A 26,235-nucleotide genomic window follows, 5' to 3' on the forward strand; every position below is an offset into this window, starting at 1 on the left:
CTAACAATCTAAATTTTAATTTTTGTATTAATAAATTCAGTATAAAACTCCTACATTTAGTAAATTAATGTTTTTGGTCATTAAATTTTAAGTGCTTTCAGTTTTGTATTAATTTTTTTAATGTATGTTTTTGATAAGATTACATATCCACTATTAAGGAATATTTTAAGATTTTTTTAATTGTTTTTACGAACGTATGTTTTATCTTTACTTTCGACCATTAAAATGGTAATTTGAACTTGTTAAACAACATATTTTCCATACTTTTATGGCAGACCTAGTCACAAAATAATGTTAAAATATATAAAAATAGTCTCAAAATTGTCAACAAATTATTTAATATATATTAGTTAATTTAATATAAACTAATTTATAAAAAATAAATCAAAAAGAAGTAACCACAAATAAAAATGCAGGTCGGTTGTTTTGTTTAATATTTTGTAAATTTAAAGCCTTCAGCATCTTTGATTTTATAGTACTGTATAATTTTATAACAACAAATGCCCCCGTATAATTATTTATCAACGTCACGTTAGACACGTCTGTTTCGTAGCAAACCTAACCTAAAAAGCCATTAAAAGAAAATAATTCTCGGTCGGATTTGGGCTGTGTCCTTTCAAAATAATGGATTCAATGAAGTACTTGAGTAACTAGTGTAGTTAGAATGGAGGGCGATTCGGATAAGACATCGTTTTGGAAAAAGAACATAAAAACGGTGCCTGGAAGGTAAAATAACTGGTGTTTACAGTTGAATGTCAAAAAATTTTCGTCTGAATGTTCCAGACCGAGCCCGAAAAGAGATGTTAAACCAAATAGTAAAGCGAAACCTGCTGGTACCACATCATTTCAAGATTTCCAGGCGTCAGTCAGTGATGCCTGGGACATGGACGATGATGATATTTGTGTGATATCAAGCTTAGAAAGTAAGTCGAGTAAAATTGCTGTTTATTTAAACGTGCAAGTGATTATTTAATTCCAGACACCAAAATATCAAAGAAAGTATCACAATCAGCAGCTTTAAATGTGTTAAATACTCATCGAAATACTACAACTGAAGAAAACTCTGTGTCCACAAGTGATACACCAGCAAATAAGCCGCTTACTGTTACACCAGAAATTGAAACTGTTAGGAGTAGAATACCTGGAAGACCTCAACAGTTAGTGAATCTAAATCCCCCACAAGAGGAGGATACACTGCAAAAGCTGGGCAGATTTGAGGAACTGTTAGTCAACTCACCATCACTCCAAGATTTGTGCAAACTGAGTTGGTCTGGTATACCTGTTAAAGTGAGAGCCATAACTTGGAGGTTGTTATCTGGTTATTTACCCATAAATTTAGAACGAAGGAACGGCGTCCTGGAAAGAAAAAGACAAGACTATTGGACTTTGGTGGATAAATATTATTACACTGATCATGATGAAACAAACCGTGACATTCAACACCAAATTAACATAGATGTGCCAAGAATGAATCCCTCTATTCCATTATTTCAACAGAAAACCGTTCAAATTATGTTCGAACGTATTTTATTCATATGGTCCATTCGTCATCCCGCTTCTGGATACGTTCAGGGAATTAATGACTTAGTTACACCTTTTTATGTAGTTTTTTTGCAAGAGTATTTATCAGACAACCAGCCTTTTGAAACGTTTAATGTTGACACACTGGATAAGGAAAAGTTGAAGATTATAGAAGCCGATTCGTTTTGGTGTTTGTCTAAGTTTTTGGATGGAATACAGGACAATTATGTTTTTGCACAAATTGGAATTCAGAAGAAGGTATTACAACTTGAAGATCTGATTAAACGAGTCGATGAGACTTTGCATAAACATTTAAAACAGCACAACGTTAGTTACCTACAATTTTCTTTTCGTTGGTTGAATAATTTATTAACAAGAGAGCTTCCATTACGATGCACCATAAGACTGTGGGACACTTACTTAGCTGAGAATGACTGCTTTGCTACGTTTCAATTATATGTATGTGCCGCTTTCTTGTTGTACTGGAAAGATAATTTGATGAGGGAAAGAGATTTTCAAGGTTTACTCATGTTGTTACAAAATTTACCGACACAATCATGGACCAGTTCACAGATAAGCCTTTTGGTGGCGGAAGCCTACAAACTGAAAGTTATGTTCGCTGATTCCCCAAATCACCTTTTATGTAATACTGGCGATAGTTGAGTGCATATTTTACGTTTTAATTTTTCATATTCGATTGGTTCTGTTCTTGTTGTAAATATTGACTTCAAATATTTTTATATATTAAAATCTAATGTGATTAATAAATTTTCATATAATATCACTTGTTATGACTGGAGTACAAATTTAAGACGTTTGATGGATTTTTGAATTTGTATGGGACTGTGTTAACACTGGAACTGGTAAATTCCAGTCAATTACCTAGAATAATCCAGTGATTCATTTACAAGACCCTTGTATAAGTAAATTTAATGTAGATTTGTTACTGATTTATACATATTAGATTAATAAATCATTCTTAATTCAGGCTTAGAATATTTTATTACAAAATTTAAATATTGTACTGGATATTTTTGTTCAATCTCTGAATTAAATTAATTTATCTGAATTAAATTATTTTACTTGAAATGAAAAATAACACAACAAACATGTTAATCTACCAATGTTGAAATATTAGAAGGTTGAGTAATTGTGTGTATGCTCTTAAAAGTTTTAGGAATAAAAATAAAGATTAATTGCTTGTTATTCCAAGCTGTTAACGTAATTGTTATTCGTAAATCTGAGTTTACACAATTTTATTATAAATAACAGTTTTAAATTCATCTAGTATAATCCCATAATTGCGTAAAGAATATATATTATTATTTTATTTAATTATGATGCAATTTTGAGATGCATATGTCTAATAGTATAACTAGAACAGTGCAAGTACTCTATATTGATACTTACTGCGTGATTACATAATTGCATTTATATTGTTTTGTTTATTTACTATTAACTTAGATAATATTTGTTTTGATATTTTTCTTTGAGATTAAGATTTAAATATACAGTGGTGGTCAAAGAAATAGCACACGTCTAATTAAATACAATCAAAATATTTTACTTTATAATTCCTTCTACAATTATTCATTTTGTACATATATTAAAGTTATTTTCACTTAAATTAAATTTTAAACAAAATAAATGAGCAATATGACTGCTCACAGAAATAGCACATATTTAAAAAATATATATATTTATTAAATAAAATATATATGGCTTAAAAATTTTTAATACTTTGTTGGGTTCGTTACGACGTCCTATAAACGGCGAGGCATAGATTTAATGAAATATTGGCACTGAAAGTGCAATAAAATAATATAGAATATTGAAATACGTTTTTTATATACATTTTGAATTAAATCTTTTTTTAAAATTTTGTTCTATTTTTCTGGCCACCACTATACCTATAAAATTTTGATTTGTTACAAAAATTATGTTTCCACTCTAGAGATGGCGCCGTCTGAATATCCGTGTCCATCTGTTATCGAAACGCCGAAACGAGTACCACATTCGTAAAATACGTCAAGTCTACACACTTGACAAATCAGTCAAGTGACGTTCACAACTAATCAAAATAATAATATATCACATACAGACAACTTATCTATGTCACAATTTTCTGGTCTTCGTGCAGTGCAGATAAAAATTCTTGTTGGTGCAATTTAAATCAGTTACATCCAAACGGGGAATAAACATGGCCAAAATTAACCCAGATTTGGTGAAAGAGCGCAAAAAGTGTACTTTTAACACATTGGAATTAACGCATTTGTTGGACGGGGGTGAAAGCAAAACTGCCGAAAGAAAAGCCAGAGGTAAATTTTTTTATTGTTGATCAATTAAAGTACAAATAAAATTAATTCGTCGACGTGATCATCCAAACTTTCTATTTAATTGTTGTCATTTTTAACTGGTTTATCTTGTTTTAAGTTAAAAAACTTGTCTAATTTCGCGTTTGTTTATTTGCAGAGGATTTCTTTCTGAATGATCCCGAATTACAATCCAAAGTTCCTCTGGAGTACCTGAGCCACAAGGAAAAGTATGAGGAGGCAGTCAGGAAGTCCTGTGCACTTTTCAGGAAAGTGCAGGAACTACAGAATGAGGGGAAAGCGGGAATGGAAAACTTTAGGTAAGGTTGTTAATGTAAGGGTGAAAAAGAGACGGTTTTCGTCAATGAAGTACTTTGAACTTTGATATGACTGCTTGAACTATGACTAGATTAATTTATCTAATTATATTACTGTTTTTCATAAGTTTGTGACAGATAATATTGTTGCATTTAAAGGAGTTAAACAAACAAATATACGCAAATGCGATAATAAAAATAAATTGTCAGGTTTGGAACTTATCTCACAAAAAATGATTATAATAAATTAATGATTTGCAATAAATACTTTGAACTTTGTGAATGATCATATTGGCGACCAAAATTATTATTTAAGGCTGCAAATTAGTTTGCCATATAATTATGCGTATGACATCATTAAAATTATAAAGTTTTAGGAATTAAAGCAATTATATTTGAATTTTAATACCGTCTATGTATGTTAACACGTACTTGTACGTATATTTTGTTACTAAAAACTCGTTTATGTATAACTGTATCAAGTACAATACAAGTGGTATAGTCACTTGTTGTTGTTAATAGCACATTTATACACTATAATTATTTCTATTGATTTTTTATCCATTAAAGAATCGTTTATTTCTCAAATTAAGGTTACATTTACATTGTAATTATATATAACATTATCGTGAATTTTATAGTTTACAACAATTATATACTTACATGGTTTACAATAGTAGTCACAATTAATAGTATTTCCTGCTATTGTTTAATTAATAATGAGTCTTAAAATAATTGTCCCTTCTAACAATGCCAAACATTGAAAATTAAACCAAATATTACAAGACTTGTACCCGAAAATCAATGTTTTATTAATTGATAAACCTTAGAAAAAATAATTTTGAACTATTTCAGGGAAATTTTGGGGGGTCAACTCGGGTCTGCCGTTTTAAAAGACGGAAATCCTCTAACACTCCACTACGTCATGTTTATACCCACAGTTATGGGGCAAGGTACTATAGAACAACAAGCTGAATGGATACAAAAGGCTTGGACTTGTCAAATTATAGGCACATACGCACAAGTAAGAATGTTTTGTGATTTATTAGTTATTTGTTGCTAACTAACTAAATGATTTATAGACGGAATTAGGACACGGCACGTTTATTAGAGGCCTAGAAACAACTGCCACCTACGACCCAAAAACTGAGGAATTTATTCTAAATAGCCCCACACTGACTTCTTACAAGTGGTGGCCTGGGGGATGTAAGTGCTGAAACATAATTATAAATCAACAGTATTTATTTTGTTTATTCCAGTGGGTCACTCAGCAAATTATGCTGTCGTCGTCGCACAACTTTACACTCAGGGCAAATGTCACGGCATTCACCCTTTCATAGTCCAGCTACGAGACGAAGAAACCCACATGCCTTTACCCGGTATTAAAATAGGAGAAATAGGTTGTAAGTTGGGCATGAACAGCACAAACAACGGGTATTTGGGCTTCGACAACGTTCGAATTCCACGCGTTAACATGTTGATGAAAAACAACAAAGTTTTGCCCGTAAGTCAACGGTTTATTGATTGTTTTACTCGTGATACAGCTGGTTTATTTTTAGGACGGGACGTACGTGCAATCACCCAGTAGTAAATTGACTTACGGCACGATGATTTTTGTACGAGTCGTTTTAGTGCAGGATGCCGCCACGTTTTTGAAAAAAGCCGCCACCATTGCCACTAGATACAGCGCAGTCAGACACCAATCGGAAATGAAACCTAAGTAATGGTCTTCAACTATAATGTTAAGTTTAAAGTATTAATTGTTGGCTGTTTCAGTGCACCTGAGCCACAAATTATAGACTATGTAACGCAGCAATACAAACTCTTCCCGCAAATCGCCACCTGCTTCGCCTTTCAGTACAGTGCCACTTGGTTGTGGGACATTTACAACAACGTTACCGGAGAGCTAGAGTCCGGACAGTTAGATAATTTACCAGAAGTAAGTTCCTGAATCATCAGTTAACACAAATATAAGATAAAACTTTCAGTTGCATGCCTTGGCATGTTGCCTTAAAGCTGTGACTACCGCCGATTGTGCCTTGGCTATTGAGACTCTTCGTCTGGCTTGTGGTGGACATGGTTACATGACAGCCTCAAATTTACCTTCCACTTATGGTTTGGTAACTGCCATGTGCACCTATGAAGGAGAAAACACTGTGCTTTTGCTTCAAACTGCCAGATACCTTATCAAACTTTGGCAGAACAAGACCAATCTTAATAAACTGCCAACTGTTAAATATTTAGACACCGCACTCTTTAATAATAAGCCTTTTGAGAAAAATGTGGAGTGGATCATTTCTGCCATCCAACAAGTAGCTGCAGGGTAAGCCTTAAAACTACTAAAATCTGTCTGTATTTAATAACGTATTTTTAATTACAGAAAAATTGATTTGGCCAGTAAACACATCAATGAAAGAGTTAGGAGAGGTAGATCTTTTGAAGATGCTTGGAATGAAACTTCATTAGAGTTGGTCAGTGCTGCTGATGCTCACTGTAGAACATTCCTTGTGGATATTTTCTACCAGTCAGTCCACAGCCTAGTTAACATTTCACCATCCTTAAAGAGTGTGTTAATTGACCTTCTTGAGCTGTACGCCGTAAATACTGCCATCAGAATGACTGGAGATCTATTAAGAGTAAGACTAAGAGAATTAACTTATATATCTCTTACTGTTATTTTCATTTTCAGTTCACCAAAGCACTAGGTAACGACATTGAAACACTTCAAGCCTGGCTGGAGGAATTGTTAGCAAGAATTAGACCCAATGCTGTCGGTATTGTGGATAGTTTCGATATCAGAGATGAAGTATTGAGCTCAGCTCTTGGTGCTTATGATGGAAACGTATACGAAAGATTGTTTGAGGAAGCTCAAAAGAGTCCTTTGAACGCAGAACCGGTTAACAAATCCTTTAAACTTCATCTTAAACCATTCCTCAAAGCCAACCTTTGAATAGCGAATTTTATAGAATTTTTACTTCATATTTTTATACTCAGATATTTTGTTACACTTTTTATACAACTTACTGCTGATTGTTTATAGTATTATTTACTTCTCATTAGTCCCTCCATCATATCTATATATATATTTTTACAATATATATTTGTCATTAAGCAACTTTTAGTTTAGGTAGGGTAAAAGGAAGGAGTGCAATATAGATAATTCTATACTTTTTTATACTTTTTATTATTTGTTGTACGTTTACATTTTTGTTATATTTCTATTACGTAAAAGTATATCCATCCAATTGTAATATGTATATTATGTTAATATAAACATTGTTATTGAAATCGCGTTTTATTTCATAATACAATAGTAAACTTTCAAATAAATTTGTTTTAGTTTATTTTTGAACAAAACCCAAAGACATTAAACAAACTTTTATTAAACTCTTCTATAATAAAGTTAATAAATAAGAGATAAATTATAATATTCCATTATCAAACAGTTCACATATTAAATTGACCATTTTTGTTGAGCATAATTCGTTCGTGGTAATTGTTGGTATAAGAAAGTTAGAGTCTTCAATTTCTTCGTTTTCGTACATATCGGGTGCTTCCTCACTGTCACATGTAGATATGGGTATAATGTCAATGGCCAATCCCATCCCAAACAAAGCAAATTTCCTAAACTCAGACATCAAAAGTTGATACGTATATTCTTTGTTGTTGAGTTTGTGATCCTCACAAGGCGTGTTTTGTAACAGAATACTGAGGGATGAGAAGCATATGCTGTGGTAACGTTTGAGCATCTCATTTAACCGCAGGTCCCTTAAATTCCTAGTGGTACAACAGTAGATTAGGTTGGCCAAGTCTAGAGCTATTGAGCCATGTCTGCATAATTGAAAGTCGATGAAACAAACCTAAAAATACATTTTTATCAGTATTAACACGTCGCGATTTATATAATGGTGTACCTGGATATTCTTCGTTTCGTCTGTCTTAAATAAGATATTATTGGTCCAGCAGTCTCCATGGCAAAGCACCGACAATGGTCCAGTATCTGTTACCAAGTCAATCATCTTTTGAAAGAACGAGTCATTGGCGAAGTTAGCAAACTTATTCAGAATCGTTGTGCCCAACTCCAACTTCGACAACTTCTTTGACGCCTAAAAATACCATCTCTTTGCCTTTACAACAACTTGTATAATATTTGACGAAAGTTACCATGTCTAAAACGTTTTGAATGGCTTGTTTGTAATAGTCTCGATACCATTCTTCGTTTTCTTTAATAAATAACCCTTCACTGATTCCGTCCTGAGCATTCAGCAACATGTAAAACTCCTGCGGATGTAAAATTTTGATAGCCAATGAAATGGCATGGAAATTCGCCAGTTCGTCTAAGACAGCAGTTATTTGCTTGAAATTTAGACCAACTTTCCTGTCTGCCATTTCATAACCAATAGATTTTAAGTCTTCCAAGACAATAAGGTTGTCCTTTGCGTAGTAACAGGTTGGTGTTGCGTTGAAGGTAACCGGCAAAACCGACTTTTTCTCATCCTTAAAATGTACGTCTAAACTTTTTAAAAAGCTCTAGGGGAAATCGTACTTACTTGGAATTTCTGAAACAACGGTAACACTTTGGTGTAGAAAGCAACTTCATTTCTGAACAGTTTCTCACTTTTGAACGCCTCCCTTCTCACAGGACTGTCGGGAAGGCATTTATAAATCAGAGATTTACTCCACGGTTCCTTCTCTTCATCAGGTTTGTGTGAATAACCTTTCAACTCGATTCGGTACAAGCTGGCCGTGTAATTGTCGCCTCTCTCCGAACCTAATGACTCCTAAACCAACTAATAGGGATGACGTAATGATAATTTATATAATACATACCTCGTACGATTCAACTGTAACAGTAGGCTCGATTTCTTTAAATAAATTTTGTAAAAATTCAAGAGTGACTTTGGTTTCACCCATTATTTATAGCGGCATGGTCTCAAATGCCGCTCTCACTTATAAAGCTAAAGGATATTATTTAATTGAGATAAATAATACCGAACCCCATTTTAAATTCCCCGGCCCATTCACCAGCAATTGTTATTATATGGATGCATCATGGAAATTTTACAATATGTAGAAACAGAAGACAGTTTTTGTTGTTTCGTTGTGTATTTAGGAAGTCCATCTTGAGTTTGGTGAATTAAAATATTAATTCGTATACTTTTGTTTATTAATTATTAAAAAGGTGGGTCATAATATGGCAATAAGTGGCAATAATAAATATAAAAGTATTTAAAGGTAAAGATAATGTAAAACTACTCTTCAAAAAATACATTTTAGACAACATATATCACAGACAATAACACATCAAAAGCGATTTACATTTTTCAGTACGACATCACAAAATTTAATATCATATTCCGTCGAGACTCCAACTCTGCGACGTCTCTTTAAAAACGTACAGTTCTCTTGTGAAAACTTCTTTTTCCTCAAGTACACTCCAGATTTAGTGGTAAATAACACCAAAGTTCTGTCGCTTAATACATTCCCCCTCGTCTTTTTCCTTCTGCGCTTCCATATAATTTTTAAGACACATAATATAAGGCACGATATAAACATCAACACAAACACAATCGCGACATAATTTAGTGTGATTAAATGCATTTGTTTTCTCATTAATTAAATGCATAATGTTGAGTGTTTACGGTTCCACTGCGGATTGCATTCTGTAGTATCCATGACAACTTCTACATTATTAATAAACTTAAATTATATCAACGTTAGTGTGTGGGAGCGGTTTGGAATCGATTAATGATTAGGAAGTTCTAACCATTAAGGTACAAAGCAGACAACTATAATTGTGATCTAATGTAATATACATAATAATATAAAACTGGATTATAACAATGTATCTAATATGTTAGAAACGTGGGCATTTGAAATAATTATGTATAATAGAATGAATGTGGTAGAATTATGTCTAATATTTAAATAATTTATAAATGTAAATTGGAAATCATATGTTACATTTTTCGTATAATTTACGTACAATATCATTAAATTATAAATGTCCACATTTGATGAAATTTTGTGTTGTATATACCATAATTATTAATTAAGCAAAAAATCCTTGATAAGACACTAAAAATTACTTAAAATGCATATTTTTGAAACACAAATTTTCCAAGGTAAGTTATTTAAATATACAGTAGTGTGTTTATAGTTAATTAGGAAATGCACAATATTTAATAATCACAATTCATCTAAACTTGATGGTTTATTGTGTTTTAATTGAGACTTCATGTCGTTCCATAAGTTTTCAATTGGATTTAGATCCGGATTTTGCGCTGGCCAATCGAGAACATCCACATGATTATCTTTTAACCAATTATGAACAACTTTGGACGCTGTTTCGGATCATTATCATGCATAGATGGTAAATTATCGTTGGTAAATGGTTCCATTACATTCCCCATGATATTTATGTACATGAAACGGTTCATTTTACTGTAATGGTCCTATACTATGCCAAGAAAGGGAACCCCACACCATAACGTTTCCTCCACCATGTTTCAAAGTTCAAAGGATAATTAATATATTTTTGAGTAAACTTTAGTCTTATTCCAATATTCTTTTTTGATATCAATGGTTTCTTTACTGAAATACATCCTTCCAAGTTTTGTTCATTCAGTCGACGTCAAATTGTTCTCCTAGACACACTGATATTGTATGACTCAATTAATTAATTTTTTATTTACTTAGAAGACAAGAAAGGATTTCGTTTACTAATTCTTCCAATTTGTCTATAAAAGTAATTGTTCTTTGTTGGAACGTTTTCTTATTATATTTTCAATTGAGTGTGTTGTTTCATAATTACTGTAAACCATTTTTCTGGTGCATCTTAAGATTTTAACAATGTCAGCAATATCTAGACCATGATTTTTCATTAATTATTATTTCCCTCTTCTCTGGAGTGCAATGTTTCTTTCTTCTCACTGAAAATAAGTTATTCAATAAAATAATATAAATCCTACTAAGAATAAAGTCTTACTATTATGAGTAAGTCATACTAATATGTAAGATTAAAGTAACATCTCTGTCGTTTTAAAGATGTGTGATAAAAAAAACAAGAAAAAAAAACGTATAGAACATTGAAATATATTTTTTATTTTGTCTGGACAAAATTTGAATTAAACCCTGTCCCAAAATATCTTGCAAAATATTTAATTTTAAATTTTGTTTATTAATTGTTTGTCTAGTCGCCAAAATACATGTACAAAGTAACTCAGACAGACATTGTCCTGTTAGAAAATTGGATTTTGAAGGGTTCTAAGGTAGAGCCTGTTTCTCTGGACAGTCAAATTATCTCTAATAAAAATTAAAGATGACCAATATGTCAGACATTGTCTTGTTAGAAAATTGGATTTTGAAGGATTCTAAGGTAGAGGCTATTTTTCTGAACAGTCAAATTATCTCTAATAACAAAAATTAAAGGTGACTGACCATCAAAAGCAATGGCCCTCCAAACAGTAACTTCAGATAGACGATGGTCAAACTCTCTTATTTTCTCCTTATAAAATTGTCCACAGTATCTTCTGACACTTAATATCAGAAAATTGCTGAAGGCAGCCTTATTTTATTCGACAGCCCAAAGCTGTCGTTTTCTACACCATTTTAATCTTTGCAGATGAGGTTACAAAGTGAGAGGAAGCACAATCTGGAGACAGTAAGAAAAAAGTGTCAAAGAATAAATTCATTCTTCTTTAAATCACTGGTTGGGAAGTACACGAGAATTGTAAAATTCTTTCGAACAATTCCAGACATTGTCAAACTCTCCTTATTTTCTCCTTATAAAATTGTTCTCAGTATCTTCTGACACGCAATATCAGGACATCGCTGAATGCAGCCTTATTTCATTCCACAACCCAAAGCTGTCGTTCTCTACGCCATTTTAATCTTTGTAGATGATGTTACAAAGTGAGAGAAATCACAATCTGGAGACAAAATTTGAATTAAATTCTTCTATGAAATATATAACAAAATGTTCACCTTATTCATTACTTTCAGCTCCTAAATTAAGAAGAAAATAATCTAGATAATAATGTAGGTAATTTGTTCTTTTGTCGTAGTAGATTTAAAAGTAGTAAATTTTTAATAATTTATTAGCTACAAAAGTTACTAACTCTCATGTTTGTGAGAAAGTGTTTGTGTTTTAAACGAGGAACTAGATGGTGCCTCATTTTCATTTAATTTCTGCAAAGATTTGTCCTCTTTATACATCAACTTATAGTTTTAAAAGTCTTTAAACAAACATTCTCGATTTATATAGTAATTTAAAATACTCGTCTGTCATTCCTCCACAATTTAAAAAAATCAGTCTAAAATATGACTTTTTGGCTATTTTTCCATATATACATATTATATTATACATATAATAAATAACATTTCCATATAATGGGTTTTTTCGTGTAAATTACTTGTTTAAGCAATTACAAATAAATTATTCATATTTTTTATCTTACTTATGCAAATAATTCAATATTTAAACCATTCAAATTATGTTTATATAAAAATATAATATTAAATCATCAGCCAGCACTGTGAAATATTTAAAACAATAATAATATATTGTAAAATATGGATCCAATTCGATTTCTCTTAACTTGGGACTTTAATTACAAAAATATTAATTTGTATATTAATCTTCATAAATCATTTTTGTGTTTATTAAATGATTAATTTGTATGCACATCATGCAAATTTGGTAAAAATCAATTAAATGCAGCGCAGATCCAAGAGATAACAGATAAGTAACGTACGTTTACACGTACTTGCGCACACTTGTCATCGTACGAGCGATACCGAGCGTGGCACAAGGTGCTAATTGCGACAAATTGAAATCCGTATAATTGGTCTAAAAACACTACAGTTTCAAAATGCGTGAACTTAACCGATACAAAAGTTTACTGTAAACATTGCCTGTTATCTCGGTGAGCACAAAAACTGTCCCATCTTATCAATTTCGTGTTGACTTAAAATATAATGTATTACTGAATTGTTCTTTTACATTTGTCTCATATGGGAGCAGCTATTATCGTCCGTACGGTGACGATTCGACACTCGAAAAATACGGATACTGTACAAAAAAATTCGTCGTGCTCCCCCACCAACAAATGTTTAGTGCCAAAAAATACGGAATACAACATTGAAATGGTGAGTCCACAAATTAGTCACATTATTTTCCCTTCATATTGTTATGTTCGGTCATAAGAAAAAATTTTAATAAACAAAACACTAGATTAAAGAACAGTATTCCATTCAGTACAATTATAAATATGTACTTGTAAATAATTCTATAAATAATGTTGTTATTATATGCATAATGGACAATTGTTGCTTTTACGGTCCGTACAGGAAAAGACATTTACTCCATGCTCCACAAATACACGCTCCTTTATGTGATGATTATTTCGATTTATTTTGGTTTTGTTTATCTGAGGTTATAGTAAGTTTAAAATTATATAATATTTAACGAACTATCTAATTTAATTGTTAATTGGATCACATTTTCAATACGGTAGAAAATACACAAATAAAAAGTTCTATGAACCTTATCTTATTTGTGTAAATAAACTGCAGATGAAGGCACAAATAAATGTTTTTTTAGTAAATAGTTTAATTAAACAAGATATGAACTAATTTTAACTTGTACAATAATAATGTCAATTTTCTTCTATACAATAATTTTAAATATTATGGATAATTAATAATAAAGTTATTTATTTAAACAATTAATAACCCTTTAGAAAATATTTTAAATTTTTAAATCTAACTAATCTTATATTTAATTTGAACTAGCTATAATTATTAACAAATTAGTTAAGGTCAAGTTTGAACAATAATACAAAATATAATAAATATGTTTTTAAATAAATTTAATTGATTAAATCTGATATAGATATAGGAAAAAAATAACTCACAAATAATTTCGTGACACATCTATAATTTTAAATCAAAATTAACTTTTAGAAAATGTTTGTACTATTTTTTTAATTAATTTTAGTTGTTTTAACATGATAATATAAAAGTACCTTACGAGAGACACTTTAATTTGTATTTTAATAGAAAAAATAGCTTCTAATATGTATAATCTACAATGTAGGTAAGATTAATATAAAAAAAAACAATTTAGGAATAATAAATGTGCTAATTTTAGTAAAATAACAACAATGTAAAATATGATCCAAACTTATTAATGAAACATTTGTTATAACTATTGTTTTCATTTCTGTTCTTCTAAAAATATAAAAATTAGTTTCTAAATACAGTTTTATAAATTTTTTATTCATATTAGGTAACATTTTTAACGTTTAATTTTTTAAAAATATAAAATTAATTATCAATATAAACAACAAATTTTGTCCACGATAAAAAGTTCTGGGTTTTTGAAAGTGATTCTTTCAGATTCGTGACACATCTATAAATTTAAATCAAAATTAACTTTTAGAAAATGTTTGTACCATTTTTTTAATTAATTTTGGTTGGTTTATAATGATTATATAAAAGTACCTTTCAAGAGACACTTTAATTTGTATTTTAATCTAATGTGCATAATATACAATCTAGTTAAGGTTAATATAAAAAAAACAATTTAAGAACAACAAATTTTTTATTCATATAAGGTACCATTTTTAACGTTTAATTTTTTAAAATAACAAATTAATTATCAACATAATCAACTAATTTTGGCCATGGGTTCTTGAAACTCATTTTTTTAGAATCTGCTTGAAAATTGAACTGTTTATTATGTAAAAATTTGGGCAATAAAAAAAACAGATTGAGAAATGGTGAAACAGTTTATCATTTTGAAGCTTCCACCAGATTTACCTGCTTCAATCCATTGTCCAGAGGACGAGAATTGTCCTTTGCGTTGTGTGCAAGAAGAGAATTGGCGATTGTCAAATCTTATTAATCTCACTTAATGTATATATCTGTTTAACTTTTGGTGAAATTTATTGTATAAAGCCTCTTTATAATGATTAATTTATCGTAGTTTAATGACAGACTTATTTCTATCTTCAATGCATAATTTCAACCTAGTAGTCGTTAAAAATAATGTATAGTATTATTATTTTTCGAGCTACTCATTCTAATTATTTAAAAATTGTTAAATTATTCTTTGTAAACAGAACAAAACTTGAAATTGATTAAAATCAGATGTTGGTCTATAAAAAATGAATTTATAAACACCAAATTATATTATACATAACTCCAATTGAATAAATTTAATTATTATTTAGTTTATTTTTAAAAATAATATTTTTTTCGTTCCATATAACAATTCAATAAATAAAACGCTCATTTGCATTGCGTGCAAGAAGAGAATTAGCAATTGTCAAACGTCTAATTTTATTAACTTCATTTTTAACATTTTTATGAAATTCATTGTATGATGCCTCTTTCTAATGTTTAATTCACCGCAATTTAATGCCTTCCATATTTCTAAACATGTTGCACTAGCATTTGATATGAGATATTGTTTAATTTCTTCATTTGTACAGGTTTCAGGACGACCTTGACGTTGTTCATCTTTAATGCATAATTTCAACTTAGTAGAAGTTAAAATTAATTTATAGTACTATTATTTTTCGAGCTACTCATTCTAATTATTTAAAAATTGTTAAATTATTCTTTGTGAACAAATATACAAAACTTGAAATTGATTAAAATCAGGTCAATAAAAAATTAATTTATGAACTCCAAATTAAATTATACAGAACCGCAATTGAATAAATTTATATAATATTTAGTTTGTACTTAAAAATAATAAATTATTCGACCCATATAACAATACGATCAATAAAAGGCTCATTTGCATTGCGTGCAAGAAGAGAATTGGTAATTGTCAAACGTCTAATTTTATTAACCTCCGATGAAATTAATTGTGTGAAGCCTCTTTCTAAAGATAAATTCACCACAGTTTAATAACTGACCTATTTCTAAATATGTTGCACCAGGATTTTGTATGAGATATTGCCTAATTCTTTGCTGATACAAGCTTCAGAACGACCTTGAGATTATCCATCTTCAATTTATAATTTCAATCTAATAGAAGCTAAAAATAACTGATACATACATGTATAGAGGGAAAAGTGTTACACTTAAAGCCATCTTGTACTAAATGTGTTATTAATAATTTGGAGTTGTAAAGAGAAAAATTAACAATGGGTGATATATTTTTTCTTCAAAGGATACAATTGAATTGCCATATTAATGTGAGTTCCTATATTTGCAAACATTTTTGAACTAAAATATTGACACCAAAAGTTGGAGAAAATTGAAATAAAATTAGTTTCATTATACGTTAAAACACAACCATTTATATCTGTTATTTTAAAAATTATTTTGTGTTCATCAGAAACGTAAAACGTTGAAAGTGGAAGCTTGATTTTTGCATTAACATTACCTGTTATTACCTTCATACAATTCTAGCATCGTGTGCAATTTCGTCCGTTCCGAATATGAATGAATAATAGATAAACCAATATGTTTATGTATTTATTTAAGCAGACGTCGTAAAATACCAATTGCACTTTAGCACGCAGTTCCACTTTCGTTCCAAGCCCATTCCGTCGTTCCCCCAAATCCGTGTGGCGTATTTTTCACAATTACACAAAATCCGAACAACACCAGTGTCATATAAATTGATAATTTAAGGTCAGTGTCCCGCCAGTTATCAACGATGTGTAGTATTAATGAATGCAACGAAAATTTTATATTATTGTGTATCTTGAGATGATCGAAGAAGCAACTGAGAGACGGTTGAGCAGACGGACAAGATCAGAGAGGACGAAGAGACGGGAACGTTATTTGTTGAGGAACTGTGCGAATAAGTGCGAGAACGATATTTATACGTATAATATTTCGGCATCCTCAGCTGATTCAGTGCAATTGCCGACCATTAACGACTTCTACAACCGAAGGAACATCGAAATGGGCAACAAAAAGATGGTATGGAATGTGTACTATCTATGCAAAGCTAGTAATTTGTTATGTAATGAACGCATGTGCTATGATTATTTGGTGCCACATTTTTGTTGGCTTTTTAAGTACATGATAGTTCTTCTAACACACCTAGGTCATAGTCTTTCAAAGCCTCCTTCACAAAATGCACTAATATTCAAGATTTCTAATTAATCTAAACAAATATTAGACAGCTTTTAATAAATTTGTCCACCCCAAGTTTAAAAATGATTAATTCCATCGATTGTCTCAAATTTCACTTAGAAGCACGTGTCTGTCCTACTTAAGTAAATAGGCCTCAAGTTAATGCTTGGGAACTGTGTAACAAACGCCAGTTAATTAAAGGACATTGAATCATTAAAGGACGTTAATGAAATTTTTCGTATAATCTTGTTTATACTACTTGATATGGATATTTATAATCACAGCATTAGCTGTATTCAAACAGAGTTGGTGCCAAGTATTTTTGTGCAAATGTGACCACAAGCTAGTCTGGCGTCAGTTGTTATCTGAAAAGGTTCCATAGATATTCAGGGTTATTATTAAGCGTCTTGATTAACGTTTCAAATGATGAATTACAATACAATATTTTCATTTATATTACCAATCGATAAATCGAGACAAACAGCTGTTTGTCATCTGGTCACAAGTGTATTGACTGAGTCTTTATAAGTGCTGTAAACACAATAAGGCTTCAATCATGAAATAGATCGTTTTAAGATATTGTGTGGGGCTTCTCTGTTACCAGAGCCATTTGAAATAATACTTAAATACAAATCTAAGTGATTTTATTATCATTTATTTATTGTACGTGACTACTGCAGATTTGTAATTATTGCCTAAGTCAAGAGCGTCCTTAGACATTCCTATTATTTGATAAATTAAATTTTGTTTAACCTTAACAACAAACTCATGAAAATCAACAATATACTTCAGCAAATAGCTGGTAAAACAGAGTAAACCTGACATGATTGATTAAGTCCAACATCAAATGAAAAAATAGTGAAAACAACTGTAAATGTGGGTGAAATAAAAGCTGGACGTTACATGATATCCTGGGCATATCCTTGTTTCACCCCCACTACGGGTCTCGCTGAATGAGACAACGTATAAGAATTTAGTAGTGTTGAAAGCCTGACAACGTAATGTAAGTGGTGAACAAACCGAATAAAATGAAAAGTGAGGATTTAAATCCAGAGAAGGAACAAGAAGGCCCAGACACCAACGCGCCAGTCAAACAACCCAAGCAGCAAAAGCCGAAACGTAGGCACTTTTTGAAGAAGCTGAAGCTGAAGAAAGGTGCGTCGACTTGTAGTGAACCGGACCCTGCCACCATACCGTTGCCCGGAACCTCGTCCGATTCGTCGGCCGGTGTGGAACGACAAACGCCAGAAGGCGACGAGAGCTACAAATTAACCAAATCAGCTTCCGAAAATAATTTAGCCGAGAGCTGGGCTTGTAACGAAGGCTCGAAATCAGATAAAAGGTCCACGGAGAACGTTATCGCAAAGACCAGTCAGTTTGGTTCCGCTGATTATAAAGGACGCACAAAATCGTTGGAAAACATACAGAAAATGACCGCCTACGGTGAACTCATAGTCGACGCATCCACATTACAGACGGTAAAATTTAATAACTTTGTTTTTTCGGTACAGATTTAACTAATTCCTCTAAAGATAATATCGGGGTAATGTATAAGTTTGTTATCTCAACATTTGAGATAATGTATAAAATCAGTTCACGTCATTTTGATCAATCAGTGTCAATATTAACGACGTGACTAAACGGAATAAATTTCCAGTCTGCTGCTGTTTAAGTATGTGTAATTATCTTATTAAGTGCGTCACATATTAATGATAAAATATTTTTTAAAATTATTGTCCTTAACTTTTGATACATCAAACATTGTAAAATTTATAATTACTCATACAGATTATTTGTATATGGAATATAAGGAGCTATTATTTTTCGGGATACTCAATTTAATCATTTAAAATTGTTCTTTGTAAACAGTATAAAATTTGAAATTGATTAAAATTAGTTGTTGGACAATAAAAATGTATTTATGAACACCAAATTGTAGGATACATAATGCAATAGTAAGAATACGATCAGTAAAAGGCTCATTTGCGTTGCGTGCAAGAAGATAATTGGCAATTGTCAAAACTCACTTATTTTATGTGGAACCCATTTTATCAACATTTTTGATGAAATTCATTGTATGACCTCTTTCTAATGATTAATTAATCGCAGTTTAAAGACTGACCTATTTCTAAACATGTTGCATCAGTGTTTTGTACGAAATATTGCTTAATTTCTTCATTTATACAGGTTTCGGGACGACCTTGACGTTGTCCATCTTCAATGCATAATTTTAATCTAGCAGAAGTTAAAAATTATTTATAGTACTATTATTTTCCTGCTACATAATTATGAAATTGATTCAAATCAGATGTTGGTTATTATATAATAAATGAACGCCAAATTATATTATACATAACTGCAATTGCATAAATTTAATTAATATTTAGTTTATTCTTAAAATTAATATATTATTCGTCCCAATATAACAATATGATCAGAAAAAATTTCATCTGCGTTGCGTGCAAGAAGAGAATTGACAATTGTTAAACGTCTAATTTTATTAACCTCACTTAATTTATGTGGAACCCATTTTATCCAACTTTTTGATGAAATTAATTGTATGAAGACCCTTTCTAATGGTTAATTCATCCTTAAACACGTTGCACCAGGATTTTGCACAAGATATTACTTAAATTCTTCGTTGGTGCAGGTTTCAGGATGACCTTGACGTTGTCATCTTCAATCTGGTAGAAGTTAGAAATTGTTAAGTTATTTTTTCTACGCAGAAAAAATATAAAATTGATAAAAATCATGAACACCAAATTAAGGGATACATAACTGCAATTGACTAAATTTAATTATCGTTAGTTTATGCCCAAAATAATTTTATGATAATTATCATGAATTAACAACATAAACTAACATAACTAGGTGATAACGAAATTATACCTATTCTTTATTTGAAGAATAAAATGATAAGCAAAATAGATAAACATGAAGATTAAATACAAAGTTAACTTTATCTACCATTTTTCCTACCTGAATGGTAAGAACTAGATAACAAATGACATAACACATCGTCTACAATTTATGGCCTCTTAACTCCCCATCAAAGTGCCATGTCTGAATTAATGAACGGTGTTAACAAATCATTTGATATTCTCAACAAAATAAAACACATTTAAAATTGTAAATGTAATCAATATTGTAATCGAATAATGTGTACAAGGCTCCGCAAGGAAAATCGACACCGTCCTGAATTAATGGAAAGTGTGAAGTGATCGAAATAATCTAGAATTGAAACCGAATATTTACACGGAATTTAGAAGACTTGCTCTCTCTTCGCTTTATCTGTTTGTTGCGAATGCATTAATGCGTAGTAAATAGCAATGATTTCAATTAATTAAGCCACGCCAGAGGTGGCATGAATAATCTCATTAACTCCAATCTCCTGGCCAGACAAAACAATGTTTAAGGCTAATTATCTAATTTAAAATTAATTTTGTTGCAGTCAATTGTCAAACAATCTGTAAACAAACCGAGAGACCACTTATATAAAATTTTAGTAATTGGGGACCTAGGAACAGGAAAAACGTCAATAATCAAAAGATATGTACACAAATTCTTTACACAGAACTACAGGGCAACCATAGGGGTGGATTTTGCTTTAAAAGTGATAACGTGGGATGAAAACACGTTGGTACGGTTGCAGTTATGGGACATTGCAGGTAAGCGACCATAAACATGTTTTACAATTTGATCCATTAATTATTACACGTTTAGGTCAAGAAAGATATGGTAATATGACCAGGGTTTATTATAAAGAAGCAGTTGGAGCCTTCATTGTGTTCGATGTCACAAGAAAAAACACATTGGACTCAGTGGCCAACTGGAAATCGGATCTGGACGCCAAAGTGCAGCTTCCTGATGGATCGCCGATTCCCTGTGTTCTTCTAGCCAATAAGGTAATGATATAAGGTGTTGTGGTTTCCTAACACGACGACGTTATTCATTTTTTCAGTGTGATCAACCCAAAGAAGGTATTGTGAACGTCCCTTCGAAGATGGACGAGTATTGCAAAGAAAAAGGTTTCACCGCTTGGTTCGAAACCTCAGCTAAAGACGATATCAACATTAACGAAGCAGCCGACGCCTTAGTACAAACAGTGAGTAAATCACACTTGCTTATTTGTTACAAACAGGTTGATAACTGACCTGCGAATTTTTGATTTGACCTTTGCCTATAATCTTGTTTCTAAGAATGTGATATTTTTCAGATTTTAAACAACGATGCATTACTAAATAACGATAAGAAAGATGAAGATCAGATCACGTTAAACAAATACTCGAATAATGATGATGAGGGGAGGAAAAAATGTGCTTGTTGACCAATGATGATTATGTGTGTTTTGAGCAGCTAACTGTTGATATGATTCAGGCAGGGTCTGACGTATCGTGACCATTACTTAAATGCTTCCCTTTGTTTCACATCTTGTGCAATGTTCAATTTTCTGTAATCTTTTTACCTAGATTTAGATTATTTTAATATAGATTGTACGGGTCGGAATTTAGAACAAAATGAAAAATGTATATTTGTTTTGTTTGGCAACAGAAAATATATTGTTTTTAAAATTACAAAATTGCAATTATTTTGTTTTGAATTTTCACCCTGAGTTTGTTTGTACTTAAAAATAGTAGATGTATTCATATTTTGTAATAATATATTTTGTTGAATATGGTCGACGTTTTTTTTTCATTACATAATTAATATTAGTCGTCTGCTGTGTCTTGTATCTTTTTCTCCTGTCTCAAATTTAAATTTCAAAAATTGTTTTCAGAACTTCGTAACCTTTGGTCTAATCGTGTTTAAATTTATCATATATACAATTCATTCTAATAAACTTTTTCTTTAATGACACAGTATGGTAGACTCTGGGTAGTTCCACTTTCTTCTCGTCCTGGATATTTTTTAAAACTATTTATTTTTTCATATTCTTTACACCATTGTATGGGTTGTTGGATAAGTGTTTAGAAGGGACTGTTCCAATCCTCTTTTCAAGTGGAAGTCTTCTAGGATTCCATTAAAAATTAATACTGGAAGAACTCAATACCATTTCACTTTTTATGTCATTATTACAATTGTTTGCACTTTAAATATTGAAACTTTCGATAGATACTAAATTAGCTTTACACTTTTCCTTCGCAATAGAAGGATTTTATTAAGGTTTGACTGTGATAGACTTTAATATCTTTTTCCCACGTATTTGCAATGCTCATTTGTAACTATCTACTAAACCTACTCCAATTTAAAGCCATTAACAATATTAAACAATAATAAGTTAATGTCAATGAAAGAAATTGATTTAATAAGGTTTAAATTAAGAATTAAGTTGTTTAATAAAGTTAATAAGTAATTCTTTTGATCAGTTTTCAAATATATTCATTATAGTAAAAACTTGATTTTATGGTCTGTTTGAACACCCCATAAAAGAGTAAAAGTCACCCTTTGGAAATATTATTATAATCACGTTTCTATCCAAAGATGTAAAGTAGTAATTCACAATAAACTCATAAACTAATCCAACCTATTTTAATTTAGTCTAAGATTAAGTAATCTAGGCTAAATTAAAATTAAATAGTTATTAATTATTCAGTTATAAATTCAATATACATTTGTACTTTTAAGAAATGAAATATTTGAGTGTAGTACTTATTACTCAAAATTTGGTTAATGGTTTAGAATGATATTAATTTTTTAAAATAATTTAACCTTGACTTAACCTAAGGTAACGTCTAAATTTAAATTAATTCATTATGAATTCAACTGTAAACGAATCATATATACAAGATGTTTATAAAATATGGGTTCCTCTCTTTTTCTTCCCTATTTTCTACACCACTGAATATTTTTTAATAATTTATTAATCTTTTCAGTCTTTGCACAATTTAGAAGAAAAAACATGCCTTGATAAATTTTGATTATCACAGCCGTTTTTAAGATATTTCAGTTTTAATGTTTGAAGACAATTATAGTAATATGGTTTCCCTTCTTTTTCTTCCCTATTTTATACACCACTAAATATTTTTTAAAACTCTTAATCTTTTCATAGTCTTTGCACAGTTTAGAAAAAAATGGTGCCTTGATAAATTTTGATTATCACAGCCGTTTTTGAGATATTTCAGTTTTAATGTTTGAAGACAATTATAATAATATGGGTTTCCCTCTTTTTCTTCCCTATTTTCTACACCACTGAATATTTTTTAAAACTATTAATCTTTTCAGAGTCTGCACAATTTAGAAGAAAAAATGTGCCTTGATAAATTTTTATTATCACAGCCGTTTTTGAGATATTTCAGTTTTAATGTTTGAAAACAATTATAATAATATGGGTTTCCCTCTTTTTCTTCCCTATTTTCTACACCACTGAATATTTTTTAAAACTATTAATCTTTTCAGAGTCTGCACAATTTAGAAGAAAAAATGTGCCTTGATAAATTTTTATTATCACAGTCGTTTTTGAGATATTTCAGTTTTAATGTTTGAAGACAGTTAAAGTTATAATTATCGTAGTTTATGTGTAATTCTAGTTTATGCTTGTTAAAAACACATTTTTAATTTGTTTGCTGCCTGATACAACTGGAGAACGTTTACTTACCTTAATTAATTGTGAAATTAATTTATTGGGGGCACAATAAAAATGAAAAACAAACTATAATGGTGTGTATATTAGTAAAATTATATTAATAAAGTATGTTACAAAAATAAAATTATACTAAGCCTTCCATTTAGGCACATAGTATCACATTCACAATGTGTAATGTATTTATTATATCATATGATCACAATGTTTTAATACTCCAAACCCTGCATTCTGAAAATATTAATTTTGTACATGATTAGACGGATTAAATCTTTGGAATTCTATCAACAAAATTACTGGGAAATTGTCCGGATTCTCCATTCGATGTTCCGTATAGCCAATCGGAGTTCACAATTCTTGTCACTGTCACTTGTTGACCCGGCTTCAAAGCCAAATCACCAGCCATTTGTGGACGGAATTCAAATAAAGCTGTCACAGTATTATTTTCGTTCGGTAAAGGCACTTTAATGTCGATAAAATTGGCAGGAAACATTCCCTCCCTTTCCCCATCTTTTCCCACTATTTTGCCATACAACCATTCACTATTAATTCTTCTAATTAAAAAGACCACATCTCCAATCTGTAACAAATATATTTTTTAAAAATTAAAGTCAACTGGGTGTTTGAATTTGCGATAAGAATTTGTTTATTGGCTAATTTCCTCAGATTTGTAACAAAGTGTACAAGGACTTTTAAGTGAAAATAAAAATTGGGCAATTTTTAAACATGTTTGTGGCTGACTCTAAGAAATGTGCTATTTTATTATTAAATGAGTAATTCAACAAAACAACTCAGTAAAGTCAAAACAAATTTGATGTCAATCAGGGGCAGTTGGTTCATTGCATCAAAACAATTTAAAATTAAATAAAACAAAGATGTAAACATGTAAAGTACATTGATTCCCTATAAATATATTCTCCAAGTGTAACACTTGAATTAAAAAACTTATTAATGTATCATTTTATAATAGGTTTTTAAGTTTCCTGATAAAAAATTATCAGTGAGTGCATTAATTAAATTAATCACATGTACACATGGATTAGTTACATGCATGTGTGTGTTTGTTATCAGAGAAAACATTAAATTTTATGATCTTTCCCATTCCAGGAAAATTGATTTTAAAACTGGACCGAAATTCAATTATGTAACCCACCTGTATTCCTAAATCGGAAGGATGAGATGCTGGAAAATCGTATTCTGCTATCCCATAGGGGGTGTCAATGTCAGCCACCTCCTTCGGAGGACTTGGGGGAGGTATACTCGGCATTGGAGGCGAGTCCGCCTCCTTAAACACAGAATATGTGATGTCTGGCTTAATCTTGAGATTTTTTTTTCCCTCTTTGGCACGTATGATCGTTGGTCCGAATAACGAAGGCACATTAACTGGATTACTATTAGCACTTGTGGTGTTCTTCATGGTTGTCTGTATCACTGGTATATTTGTTGGCCAATTTGTTGGCAAATCGAATTCGAAGCTTTTCTTACTTGAGGCTAGGCTACTTGTACTACTGCTAAAAGAACTGGACACGCTGCCACCGAACTGCTGGCTGCGCTCTGCCTTTGGTGAATTTGGCGGACTCCATTCAATTAAATTATCGAGTTGATTGTTTAAATTGAACGTCGACTTACTTTTGTACTTCGATAAATTTGGGGGTGGAGGTCTGGGTGGTGGTTTTTTCTTGGTGTTAGATTGTGACGACTTTTGTTTGTGCGTAGTAAACATTTCACGCGAACTTGTTGATCTTTAAAATTGGACAAGGTATTTGACGGATGTCAGTTATGAATCACGGCTGTGGCTCAGATCACTGCATTAAATAACAGATTCGTTAACGTCATTTAGTTTATTATGTTTTGTTTATTTATTTGTAAGTTTATATTTTCATGTTGTGGTTTATGAGAACGAATATTACTTTAGAATAAATTAAGAAATTGTTCGCTGAATTAATTTGTGTCTAAGGCAACGTCCGATTTCAAAATTAATTTCACACAGAAACAATGAATTGTATTATTATAATAATTAAATATTAAACTGAATCATAGTAAAATAACACATTTTTTATTTTACATTAATTATTATATTTAAAAACAAAATTATAAGTTTGTCCTTTATTCAGGGACGTCAAGTGTGCCACATAAGCACAATAAGCCTTACAATTAGAACAAAATGTATAGCTAATTAAAACAAGTTTTAAATTTATGGGTATTAAAATATCCAGGAAATATCCCGGAATTCAATTAAAATCCTGGCCCGGAATGAATCACCAACGGTCCCACCTCCCGTCACACCTGTCTTTGTTCATAATATGAATGATTAAATCATAAGATTTCTTACAAAAGTACTTTTCAAATCAACTGAGAACTGTAAGAATACTATTTTACAATTGTTTATTATTATTTTTAC

At 30.9% G+C, this 26,235-nt stretch overlaps 5 protein-coding genes across 6 annotated transcripts; 3 read left to right on the forward strand and 2 right to left on the reverse strand.

Moving 5' to 3' along the window:
- The first annotated feature begins 493 nt into the window (after positions 1-493).
- On the forward strand, positions 494-2,509 carry LOC109602614 (TBC1 domain family member 22B). The gene is made up of 3 exons (XM_020019035.2): positions 494-726; positions 784-923; positions 980-2,509. Exons 1-3 carry the CDS (start codon positions 665-667, stop codon positions 2,182-2,184), a joined length of 1,407 nt encoding a protein of 468 aa, XP_019874594.1. The 5' UTR covers positions 494-664; the 3' UTR covers positions 2,185-2,509.
- A 1,070-nt stretch (positions 2,510-3,579) lies between these two features.
- LOC109602610 (probable peroxisomal acyl-coenzyme A oxidase 1) lies at positions 3,580-7,438 on the forward strand. Its single transcript, XM_020019027.2, has 10 exons — positions 3,580-3,839; positions 3,994-4,153; positions 5,006-5,174; positions 5,233-5,356; positions 5,410-5,654; positions 5,710-5,870; positions 5,927-6,089; positions 6,139-6,473; positions 6,531-6,786; positions 6,840-7,438. Exons 1-10 carry the CDS (start codon positions 3,722-3,724, stop codon positions 7,098-7,100), a joined length of 1,992 nt encoding a protein of 663 aa, XP_019874586.2. The 5' UTR covers positions 3,580-3,721; the 3' UTR covers positions 7,101-7,438.
- A 75-nt stretch (positions 7,439-7,513) lies between these two features.
- LOC109602607 (uncharacterized) lies at positions 7,514-10,006 on the reverse strand. The gene is made up of 5 exons (XM_049961828.1): positions 8,981-10,006; positions 8,701-8,931; positions 8,315-8,647; positions 8,065-8,256; positions 7,514-8,010 (listed from the first exon to the last, which is right to left on the reverse strand). The coding sequence occupies exons 1-5, from the start codon at positions 9,062-9,064 to the stop codon at positions 7,573-7,575; spliced, it is 1,278 nt and encodes a 425-aa protein (XP_049817785.1). The 5' UTR covers positions 9,065-10,006; the 3' UTR covers positions 7,514-7,572.
- A 6,722-nt stretch (positions 10,007-16,728) lies between these two features.
- LOC109602611 (ras-related protein Rab-32) lies at positions 16,729-21,931 on the forward strand. 2 transcript variants are annotated; one of them, XM_049961829.1, is made up of 5 exons: positions 16,729-17,098; positions 20,706-20,922; positions 20,978-21,159; positions 21,216-21,359; positions 21,471-21,931. In XM_049961829.1, exons 1-5 carry the CDS (start codon positions 16,847-16,849, stop codon positions 21,579-21,581), a joined length of 906 nt encoding a protein of 301 aa, XP_049817786.1. In that variant the 5' UTR covers positions 16,729-16,846; the 3' UTR covers positions 21,582-21,931. The 2 variants fall into 2 exon arrangements, with proteins under 2 accessions (XP_049817786.1, XP_019874587.1); XM_020019028.2 differs by lacking the exon at positions 16,729-17,098 and adding an exon at positions 18,094-18,732.
- Positions 21,932-23,901: 1,970 nt separating this feature from the next.
- Positions 23,902-25,609, reverse strand: LOC109602616 (uncharacterized protein B0303.7). Its single transcript, XM_049965667.1, has 2 exons — positions 24,988-25,609; positions 23,902-24,414 (listed from the first exon to the last, which is right to left on the reverse strand). Exons 1-2 carry the CDS (start codon positions 25,555-25,557, stop codon positions 24,100-24,102), a joined length of 885 nt encoding a protein of 294 aa, XP_049821624.1. The 5' UTR covers positions 25,558-25,609; the 3' UTR covers positions 23,902-24,099.
- Positions 25,610-26,235: the final 626 nt, after the last annotated feature.

This window comes from Aethina tumida, chromosome 1 (genome assembly GCF_024364675.1).
Source record: "Aethina tumida isolate Nest 87 chromosome 1, icAetTumi1.1, whole genome shotgun sequence".
NCBI lineage: Eukaryota > Metazoa > Arthropoda > Insecta > Coleoptera > Nitidulidae > Aethina > Aethina tumida.

Excerpts from the sequence above, each read along its gene's own strand:
- LOC109602614 (XM_020019035.2), top strand. The coding sequence starts at position 665 with ATGGAGGGCGATTCGGATAAGACATCGTTTTGGAAAAAGAACATAAAA. Across the intron at positions 727-783 it reads ATAAAAACGGTGCCTGGAAG|ACCGAGCCCGAAAAGAGATG; the intron begins GTAAAATAACTG and ends TGAATGTTCCAG. Across the intron at positions 924-979 it reads TGTGATATCAAGCTTAGAAA|ACACCAAAATATCAAAGAAA; the intron begins GTAAGTCGAGTA and ends ATTTAATTCCAG.
- LOC109602610 (XM_020019027.2), top strand. The coding sequence starts at position 3,722 with ATGGCCAAAATTAACCCAGATTTGGTGAAAGAGCGCAAAAAGTGTACT. Across the intron at positions 3,840-3,993 it reads TGCCGAAAGAAAAGCCAGAG|AGGATTTCTTTCTGAATGAT; the intron begins GTAAATTTTTTT and ends GTTTATTTGCAG. Across the intron at positions 6,090-6,138 it reads AGTTAGATAATTTACCAGAA|TTGCATGCCTTGGCATGTTG; the intron begins GTAAGTTCCTGA and ends TAAAACTTTCAG.
- LOC109602607 (XM_049961828.1), bottom strand. The coding sequence starts at position 9,064 with ATGGGTGAAACCAAAGTCACTCTTGAATTTTTACAAAATTTATTTAAA. Across the intron at positions 8,932-8,980 it reads TTACAGTTGAATCGTACGAG|GAGTCATTAGGTTCGGAGAG; the intron begins GTATGTATTATA and ends TAGTTGGTTTAG. Across the intron at positions 8,257-8,314 it reads TTCAAAACGTTTTAGACATG|GCGTCAAAGAAGTTGTCGAA; the intron begins GTAACTTTCGTC and ends TGGTATTTTTAG.
- LOC109602611 (XM_020019028.2), top strand. The coding sequence starts at position 18,283 with ATGAAAAGTGAGGATTTAAATCCAGAGAAGGAACAAGAAGGCCCAGAC. Across the intron at positions 18,733-20,705 it reads ACGCATCCACATTACAGACG|TCAATTGTCAAACAATCTGT; the intron begins GTAAAATTTAAT and ends ATTTTGTTGCAG. Across the intron at positions 21,160-21,215 it reads GTGTTCTTCTAGCCAATAAG|TGTGATCAACCCAAAGAAGG; the intron begins GTAATGATATAA and ends TCATTTTTTCAG.
- LOC109602616 (XM_049965667.1), bottom strand. The coding sequence starts at position 25,557 with ATGTTTACTACGCACAAACAAAAGTCGTCACAATCTAACACCAAGAAA. Across the intron at positions 24,415-24,987 it reads CTTCCGATTTAGGAATACAG|ATTGGAGATGTGGTCTTTTT; the intron begins GTGGGTTACATA and ends TATTTGTTACAG.